At 51.3% G+C, this 9,728-nt stretch overlaps 2 protein-coding genes across 7 annotated transcripts in view; one reads left to right on the top strand and one right to left on the bottom strand.

The window, feature by feature from the left end:
* Positions 1–204: 204 nt before the first annotated feature.
* PTGR3 (prostaglandin reductase 3) lies at positions 205–7,798 on the bottom strand. 6 transcript variants are annotated; one of them, XM_084976910.1, is made up of 3 exons: positions 7,510–7,649; positions 3,993–4,107; positions 205–1,189 (listed from the first exon to the last, which is right to left on the bottom strand). In XM_084976910.1, exon 3 carries the CDS (start codon positions 1,027–1,029, stop codon positions 265–267), a length of 765 nt encoding a protein of 254 aa, XP_084833036.1. In that variant the 5' UTR covers positions 1,030–1,189; positions 3,993–4,107; positions 7,510–7,649; the 3' UTR covers positions 205–264. The 6 variants fall into 6 exon arrangements, with proteins under 6 accessions (XP_084833036.1, XP_084833040.1, XP_084833043.1 ...); XM_084976914.1 differs by lacking the exon at positions 7,510–7,649 and adding an exon at positions 7,320–7,447; XM_084976917.1 differs by lacking the exon at positions 7,510–7,649 and adding an exon at positions 7,097–7,189.
* A 1,651-nt stretch (positions 7,799–9,449) lies between these two features.
* The window catches only part of TSHZ1 (teashirt zinc finger homeobox 1), an 80,713-nt gene continuing 80,434 nt past the window's right edge, over positions 9,450–9,728 (top strand). Inside the window, exon 1 of the mRNA XM_084976858.1 lies at positions 9,450–9,728. This exon is cut by the window's right edge and continues 167 nt beyond it. The gene's annotated coding sequence lies outside the window, so the exon portion shown is untranslated.

Genomic DNA, 9,728 nt, shown 5'->3' with positions numbered 1-9,728 from the left:
TGTCCATGAATAAAGAACTGAATGTAAAGGTTTTACCTCTAAGCCATCGAAAGAAATTTTATTTATTTATTTTTTGGCAAGGGAGGAGCAAAAAAATTTAAATAAATAGAGGAAGTAAAGAAAAGAGAAGGAGAAACCAATTCCTAAACCTTAGTTTTGTTTTAAGAAATACCATCTCCATTACCAACTAAAAATAGATTTGAGTAAGTCTGGGGCATAAAATGCCCATTTTTTTCTCCTTTTATTTATGCCAGTGTTCTGTTTTTACAGCTTACTGTTGACAGAGTGAGGTAATTCGACTACAATTTTTCCAGTGTTTTTTCTCGTGTACATGTAATCGACAGCCCGGAATACAGACTCCAGGCCGATAAACCTGCCCTCTGCAGACAGGTGTCCGAGATCAACCTCACAAACCAGCTCTCCACCCGAGTACATCTTAAGCAAGTGGTCCATGGCGGCTTGATACTCAGGAAGGTAATGGTTCAAGAAGAAGCCCTGGATGCTGGCAGATTTCTTCAGCAATGTGGCTGGCAACGTTTCCGCTTTCACAGGTAAAAGGCCAGTAGGAGTCTGGTAGCCGGAGAGGAAGCCGATCACTATCAAGCGCCCTTTGATAGCCAGAGCCTTTACAGCCACGTCAAACATGGCTCCCCCGACGGATTCGTACACCACATCCACACCTCGGGGGTACTCCTGCTGGAGGATGGCGCCCACCTGCTCAGCATTATAGTTGATGGGACGATCACAGCCAAGGGATTTCAGAAAAGCAGCCTTTTCATCCGAAGAGCAAGTTCCGATCACGTGGCACTTGGCCTTCTTTGCCAGCTGGACGGCAAATTGGCCAGTCCCCCCAGCTGCTGCCGTCACCAGAACTTTTCTCCCTTCTGACAGTCCTCCCAGCTCTTTCAGGCTGATGTAGGCAGTGGTACCACTTACCAGGAGGGTGAGATACTCGGGTTTCACAGACGGCACTGGAATGGCCATCCTGGCAGGCACCACTGTGTACTCGGCAAAAGAGCCAGGTGCCATGTAAGCCACAGCTTGGCCAACTGAGTATTTGGCGCTGGCCGAGAGGCCTAAGGCCACCACCTCTCCAACACCTTCGAAACCCACGTCAAAGGGGATCTTGACTGAAGGGTCATATCGGCCAGCTGAATAGTTGATGTCAGATGCATTAATACCAACAAATCTAGAAGAAAACAATCACGCAAATACATTAAGATGTTTTCTTCATCAAGGCCTTTTATATTCCACTTAGAAAAATTCCTCTAATTCCAGTGACTTTGGAAGGTAGCTAAGCTATATATTTGGATAGAATTTACAAAATCCAGCCCTGATACTCAGTTCAAAAAAAAAAAAAAAATCAAGCAAGTATGAGTTCAACAGTGATCTATTTTCGAATTTGGGTATATTTTACTCTTTCATTACTCCAGGAACAATTTCATATTCCTTTAAACAGCAAGTTATTTACTTCACATACCATTTATTCCCCTCCTCTTTCTTTCCAAAGAGGAAAAAAAAAAGTCAGGAAACCCTCTTATACACAAACTTCACTGGAGCCATGAGTTGGAAATTAATTGGCCTCTTAACAAAGATGTTAAAAACAACAGTGGGATAAAATATATTCAAAGAAGTAGACTTGTATTGATTCTGGCAACAATTTAACACTTCAGATAATAATAGTAACGACAATGATATTATTGAAGATTGATGTAATGTGCAAGGTCACTGGCTGTTACATGTTACTGCAGGGGTTGTTTAAAACAATGTTAGAGGGGCTGCAGCAAATTTTCTTTCTGATGTAACTATGTCCAGTGTGAAAATATGCATTTTGATTAATTGAACAAAAATTGTCTCATAAGAGTAGAGAGATTTTTATGGAACATCTAACATTTTACAGTCCTTCCCAGATGAAAAGGAAAGCAAATCGGCACTATATTTTTCCTCAACAAGAAGCAGAGACATACTTGATTAATACCAGATGATTATTTTCACTTTGGTATCCAGAGTCAATTTAATTGTGAGACTGGTATTTTTACCAGCTTTTTTTTTTTTTTTTTTCATCTCAGTATACCTCATAACAAAAATACCCTAATACATAAGGAAAAAAGCCATCTCCTAAGAATGTCAGGGGTGGCTGAGACACGTCATGGGGGACCCTAAAAATGTCATTTCCACCTGCAGTGAAATGAAAAGGTGGTGGTATCTGGTGGCAGGAGGAGAGCTGGTAAAGTAGGTCATTTTAAAATAATTTACTTCCAATGGACTTTTAATTTAATTTAATAAACTAAAAACTCTCCCCTGCAAGGGTCCACTTGCACTGTATTAGAGACAATACTCTGCACTTATAAATGCCCCCTTATGGCTCTGCCCTATCTATCTACAATATTGAAAGCTCTCTACACATTGTAGAAATAAGAAAGCAGGAAACACTTTAGGGCATGTCAAGCAGCTTGCAGAAGTTAGCAAAAACACAGCCTCGGCAATAGGCTGCAGAATTCCATACCGGCACACCGTAGGCAGTGATGAGAAGTGGGAATAATGCTTTTGGCTAGTTCCTCACTTGGCATTTAATACCAAGATGCTTACATTCTATTTTTGTGAGGGGGAGGGGCTGCTATCTTTCTTTTCCATTTACCTAATTCTCAAGGCCTGGCCTTTTTTTTTTTTTTTTTTTTTTAAAAGGGCCAGCTTTCTGAGAGCTTGCTTCTGGATTTCACAGAAGGCAGCCAGGGCAGAGCCCAGCTGGAGCCCCTCTTGGTGCCGGTGCCGGGCTCAAGGTTGGAAAACAAACTCTGGGAAGGCTTCGCGGGGGTGGGAGTGTCGGGCTTTCCTTTAGAGGTGGGGGCCGGGGCTGATCACCAGTTCTGTTCTCTCTGTCCAGGATTAGCTTAGCCCTTCCTGTGGCCTCGCCCCTCCTGTCTCCTCTCGTTCTCCCCCCTTCCCCCCTCCCATGGTGTTTCTGCCTTCCCAGAGGCCCGTCCCTTGCGGGGAGCCCCCACCTCTCGGGCCTCTTGGATCCCCCCACACACACTCGGTAACTGGCGAGCCCTGGGGGGCCAGCGAGCGGGAAAGCGCTGCTGTAGGAAAAACGCAGCCCCCGCCCCGGACTGTGGCTGCCACTTCCTGGGAGAGGCGGCAGGACCATGCAGGGCGCACGCTTGTGGGAAAGCGGCGAGAGGGAGAGGGCACACGCGCCAAAGAGGGCAGCAAGGGCGGGTGTGTGTGTGTGCGGGGGCGGGGGGGGGACACGACACGACACTCTGCGGTGACTGCAGCCCACCAGCCGCAGCTTGAATCTACCCAAATCAAATATTGCGGTTGAGCCCCGAACAGGGCTGGAGCGGTGGCAGGAGACCGCAGGGCCGGCCGCGCGCGCCTCTCGGTGCGCCGGGACCAGCCTGCGGGGCGCCAGAAATCCCGCTTCTGGGACCGTCTCCCTTCGAAGTGCCAGGCCTCCGCTGATTGCCTGGCTGGTGCCGTCCCGCGCGGCCTCTCCACCGCCGCCACCGAGAGGCGCGATCAGTGAGTCCGACTCAAGAGCCGGCTGGGCCGCGCGGGCTGGTGTCGGGGTCGGGGGGCCACCGCCCAGGCCCACGACCGTGACCTTGGCCTCCCTAAACCAGGAGGGGGGCCGGCAGGCGCGCCCAGCCCGCACCCTCCGCGGAGCTCAGGCCCAGAGTCTGTCAATGTGCCAGGGGAGCCCAGGGCACACTGAGCGCCGCAGCGCACTGGCGGCGGGACAGAAGCCGCTGGAGGCCGGACCGCGACCTTGGCCTCGCAGGCACCCCTATTTTTCGTGTCTCTCCACCCCGCCCTTCAGACTTCTAAATCGCCTGTGTCTCGGGTGAAGGAATCTAGAGTTCCTGCCAGGCTCCGCGCACCTCGCCCTCTCCATGGTTGCCCAGCCCCGGTGCGGGCCCCCGCCTCTCCCTGCACCCTGGCTTTTTGATGGTGTATCTCCACAGCGGGTGGCGCGCCTCGGTCCTTACCTGGGCTTTGGGAAGAGCTGGGTGAGAGCCAGAAGCCCGCGCCTTTGGCTCCATCGGAAACAAGTTCAAGAGCAGCAGGCGCAATGGGCGAGGGGGCCCGGTCGGGGAGCAGGGACTGTAAGGTCGAGCGAGCAAGAAAAAGAAAGGAAAGACAACGCTAGGACGGAGGCGCGCATTTGGAGACTCGCCTAGTACCCTCTTTAATTTAAAATATGTGCTTTTAATGAGTGCAGGGTTCTAGCGATCCGACGGGCAGTGGATCCACTCAAAATACTAAAATCGAGGAGCCCCAGGAGAAAGAATGAGACGGTGAGGGCTTTTCCCAATATATACCCTTCCTGAGTCCCTCAGTTTATTTACACTAAAAAGTGATGGACCCCTTCCCTGTGTTTACCGTCAAACAGGGCAGACCTTAGAGGGAGGGGAAAGGCTTTTCTCTGAACAAAAACCAAACCCGAAGAATCAAGTCCAGAGCAAAACCCTCCAATACTGGGAGATAAATACAGTCGTCCAAACCAGACCTTCCCTTTAAAAAATAAAATAAAATAAAGAAAAGGAAGAGTGAAGAAAGAAAGAAAGAAAGAAAATCTCGGCCTGGAGAATCAGCAGAAATAGTTACCCTCCCGGAGAGCAACAAACGGTTTATCAAAAAAACGCCTTCCCCATCCCCCATCTTCTTTTTGCCATTAGGAATGGCAAACTCTTTGCCAAACTCTTTGCTCTATTATCTTACACTTGAGCAGAAAATCGTTAGAAATATTTGGAAACGAAATAATATGCCACCATCTTACGAAAAAGCTAAAAATAGCGCACAGACTGACTTAACCACGGAGTGTCTTTCTCCCTTTTTCTTTTCTTTGAAGGGTTGGGCATGCGGGGGCGGTGGTGGGGGGGAGCGAAGTGGTCCTCCGATGTTTGAAACCAGAAGGTGAGAACTGGATAAAGGAACATCAATTATACATTCTAAAGGGATTCTAGGTGCCCCTTCCCACACCTTTCCTAAATGGTAAACTTGATTATCCCAAGTCGATGCCTAGCTTAAAAGCACTTCCCTCCTTGTGAATAAAGAATTTGTATTTTCTGTTAAAATGGAATGACACGTGCAAATGGCCCAACTGAAAGAAAAAGTCAGAGGGAGCACAGTTAAAACCACCAAACACTTTCCAAACAAGTGAATTTGAGCTCAATCCATTCACCCCAGAGCAGATTTTATTATGACAAAAATGAGAAGCTCTTGCACAAAATTTTCACGCAGTTAACACTTCTGGGAGATCTAGTCTAGGATTAAAATGAACTAACCTGCAGTGAATTCCTCTACTCTTAAAAACAAAAACAAAAATTAAAACAAACAGGTAAAATGCCACCTTTACTGACTACGTTTCCTAGAATAAAAGATCTTCCTCTGACTTGGGGGTAAGAGCAGATTTTCCAACAGCAGGGAGAGGAGGAGGTGAGGATTCCTCCCCCCTCCCAACACGCAGAAAACTCTCCCCATTCTTCTATTGCGGATTTCAAGGTAGAAGTTAGAGGTCAAGCGGTTAATATAAATATACTATTTATATTAAAAGGTTTCTTGGCAAAAGTGGGTGGAAGATAGAGGGATGGATCTTAAAGCCACCCAAATCGAGGAGCTTCTAACATGGCAGCCGGCGCTCCAGAACTCTGACCACCGAATTCAGGGACTGGCCTCAGTGACCCAGCGCGGGGGGGAGGGGGGAGGCCGCCCGGGCACCCGGCGGGGAAGGGGCGCACACTCAGGGGAGCTGATGCCCAGGAGGCAGAGAGGCTGGGCAGCCCGTGCTGCGGGCGGGAACAGCCTCCACGACGGCGTAGGCGGGGGTCCCACCTCGCTACTGCTGGGACAGCTGGAACTTCACACCTCCCCTTGCCTGCCCGGCTCATCAGTTGCCCCCTGCCCCATTTCACACCCTGTTTCTGAAAGGTATTTTTTCCCAAGCAGTCGTGGTGTATGTACATCAGTGTTCACAGACAATAGTGTACTGCTTCAGGAAGAAAAAAAGGAAAAAAGAAAAAGGCCTATGTGAAACTTTGCCTGTTAAGTCTGTTTGGAGGCTTTTCAGTCTGAGTCTCATCTCAACTTCCAGCAAATCACTCGTGTGTTCCCTCTGTTCTGCGTGAAAACACACGCCCTTCTTTTTAACTTGGCTGGGCAGGACCCGCGTCCTGATCTCAACCGCCTCAGCCTTTCATGGCATAATAAAGTCCTCTGCAGCCCTGTTTCCATCTGTGCAAACTTTTTAAGGAACAGACAGCCCACCACTACTCGCCCCCGCCCCCACCCCCAGCCTCCACTCAATCCCACCGTTGGCTCACTCAATTTTTACGTTTCCAACAGGTTTCCAGAGGTTTTATATCATGATCAGAATTCCGAGGTCTTACAGCCTTGTTTGGCAGGCAGATGTCAATCTCAAAAATGGACCGATTAAACGTTGCCTCAAACCACTTAGGTAAGATACACTTTGTCCTTCAACCCTCGCAGGAACTTAATACTTTTTGACACTCAAGTGATAACAGTTACAACCAGAATTTACTCCTCCCTTTGAAAGTATTCAAGCTGAAATATGCAATACTGTATGGAGCCCCTTGGATGGGAAGGAGCAGGCAGGAGAGTCCAGCTCTTGCCAAGAGGGTAACGGGTACCACCCCGTCTGCAAGTCAGGCAGCGAGTAGACCCACCCGGCAGAGACCCTCTGGCAGGGCACCAAAGAAACAGGTCCCCTCCTTTCCTGTTGCTTCAGCAGTTACTAAAGATTAGTGAGGTGGAAAGACATTAAGGTGGGAAGAGTGGAGGTGGAAAAGGCAGTCCGAAGGTCAGGCAACGACCCAACTGTCACCCTAAGGTCTGCAAAACGTTCGGGCAAATGCTGCCATGCTCCGACCCCAGCCCCGGCCCAACCGCCCGGCACGCGCGCCACTACAGGGCACAGACGACAATCACACAGCACTGACAACACGCAGACGGATTCGGCGAGGTGCATACCAACACCCAACCACAGGCTCCGCCATTGCGAGGCGGCTGCCACCCTGGAGTGGACAGGAAAAGCCAGCCGGTTGTCCGGCCTCCTTCCTCCAAAGCACGTTACCTAAACTTCGCAGTTTGTGTCCAGGCTGTTCACGCTCCACCCTAAAGATTATGTGAACGCAGGAGCCGTGGGTGCGCGCGGGTGGGCCGGGCGGGGAGCCTCCCCTTCTGGGTCCCGTCGGTTTTATTTCGGGATCGGGAGGGGGAGGAGGGAGGAGGGGAGGGGAATCCCAAATTAAAATAACCCTCGGTTATGAGGAAGTTCGCTGGCATCTTATATTCACCTCGGCAACAGTCACATTACATTTGCCTTCGCCAGATGGCGGCGGGTTCAACTTCCAGGGATCTCGCAAAGTCAGGCAGTGCGCCCCAGCGCACGCCCGAGTGGGGACGCCGGCGGGCGCTGGACCGCCCGAGAGCAGCGCAGAGCGGGCAGGGTCCGGGGCCGGGGCGGGGGGCGCGCGCCGGTCTCACCGGTTCCGGACGAGGAGGTCTCCGTCCCCGGGGAGTGGCACCGGGCAGTCGCGGCGCAAGGTGACGGCCTCGCGGAAGTTGGGGCTCAGCCGGGTCACCACTAGCTTCTGCATGGCGCGTGGGATGGCCGAACCCTGGAAGTCCAGGAAGTGGCGGGCGTAGGACATGTCCACGATGGCTCTGGCCCCGGCGAGCGCTAGCCGCATCATGGCCCGCGCCTCCGCCGGCTTTCTGCGTCGCCGCTGGCCGGGGTCGCGCCCAGCCCGGGCCGCTCCACTCGGCTCGGCTCAGCGCGGCGGGCGGAGCGGGCGGGTCCGCCCCTCCTCCGGCCCGCGCCCTCCCCTCGGCTCCCCCCCTTCCCCACTACGCCTGGCGCCCGCTCCCCCCGCCTCCTTGCCCCGCCGCGCGCAGCGCAGGGAGTCAGCGCAGCCCCCGCGGTTCCCGGGCGCGCCACCCCCGGGGTCCCGGCCGCGGGATCGCCGCCTCCCCGGCCTCTGCTCCTTTAATCTTTTTGTTTTGGTTTGAATCTGCTCGGCGCAGACTGGCCGAAGATCCTCTCCGCCCTCCCCCCTCCTCCTGGCACCCGGGAGGCACCGGATATCCCCGCCCTCCCCAAGGTCTAAAAGCCAGATTTGACTCCTCTAAAAGGGTGAAGGGGGCGACAGGGGACCCTTGCGTCCCGGGTTCGCCGCGGCCCAGAACCGGCAGCAGCCCCGGGCGTCCTCGGAGCTGCGCGGCGCCCGGCGGCCGGCGCAGGCGCCTCCCCTTCCCGTGCGAAGCGTTCACTTCCTTGCAAGGTGGTACGAATCAACCCCGAGCGCGGTCGGGGCGGCGGGGCACGGCCCGAGCCCCGGGCCGGGCGGGGAACCCTGGCCGCCGGTGCATGCCCACAAACACCCAACGTTGGGCTGGGGGCGCCCAGTGCACCCAGCGCCCCAGGCTCTTGGCCCCCGTCCCATAACGTCTTGCCCGCGCCTTCTGCCTTTAGTCTGTCCCATGCAAGTTGCACGAACTAAGCCATTTTATTTGACCAAGATTTCTTTTTTCCATGAATGTTTTAAGTAGCCTCTACAAGACTGTTACATGTTTCCCACTGGGAAAGAGTACATATACTGGAAATCATAGGGCCACATTTCCAGAGCATATAAACATTTTAAACTTTTAGGTGGGGGAAGCCAAGGGAGTTAATTGAATTGGAAACTTTACCAGGATATAAGAAGACCTCTTTTTATAACCCAGCTAGACAGATCTGCAGTTCCATCGTGTCAGTTTTCTCCCTAATTGTTGGTATTGACCAAATAATCAATTCACTTTTCATAGAGGACCACATTAAGTATTTTTCCACCTTTTTTTTGGGTGTAGTGAGCAAAGCCCATCATTAAGTTTTTATTAAAGGTGTATGCATTATACTAATTTTTTTTCTTTTTAGCTATGAATTATCAAATCATAAAAACCCCACAGTGCCCCTCCCCAATCAAATCGAACCACCAGGCTAACACTGCAAAAGCGACACAGGTATTTTTATCTCAAATGGACGACATTCCTCATCCAAGGGTGGTTGGTATCCACGTGGATGCGTGTCTATGAGTGTCCAAGCGGGGGCGGGGGGGGGCACTTACAGGCTTAAAAATCTGCAGGAACTAGTGTCTACCTAACTTGGCTCATAACACATGGGTTTTACCCAGTATCAGCCAGTGGATTACAACAACAAACCCCTCAATGTCTTTTTCCAATGTGCAATCTTTATGTTATGCTGTATTAAGATTTCTTTTTTGTGTCATATTGTTTAGCTCGGGAAAAAAAAAAAGAAAACAAAGCAATTAAAAAGATTGACAGGTATGGTTTGTGAGAGACCTATTTGTAATTGTCAGGGTGACGTTGGCGAGAGGAGGAGGAGTAAAAACTGAAGCCGGAAAAGCAGCTCGATGTGTCTGTCTATCAGTTGAGACTGTCTGAAAGCTCTGCGATCCGAATGTGTGTTATATTTCACTGAAAAGAGGAGAGAGCGAGAGTGCATCTCCCTCTCTCCCAGGAGTTTGGGGGGGACAGTCCATGCTCATCTCGCCCACCCAGTGAATGTCTGCTCTTCACCCCTCCGCACACACTCTCCGGGTTGTTGTTGTTGGCCTTTTTTTTTTTTTTTTTTTGGAGGGGGGGTGTTTTTTGTGTATTTTTCAAAATTTTCCTGTTGGAAGATCAAGACCAGCCCTAAACCCATG

This window comes from Sus scrofa, chromosome 1 (genome assembly GCF_054392235.1).
Source record: "Sus scrofa isolate SSC_HxYL_T2T_F1_AM1 chromosome 1, Sscrofa_HxYL_maternal_Yorkshire_Landrace_v2.0, whole genome shotgun sequence".
In the NCBI taxonomy this organism is placed as follows: domain Eukaryota; kingdom Metazoa; phylum Chordata; class Mammalia; order Artiodactyla; family Suidae; genus Sus; species Sus scrofa.
Note: the sequence above shows the minus strand (reverse complement) of the source record. Positions and strands in the feature narration are given on the sequence as shown.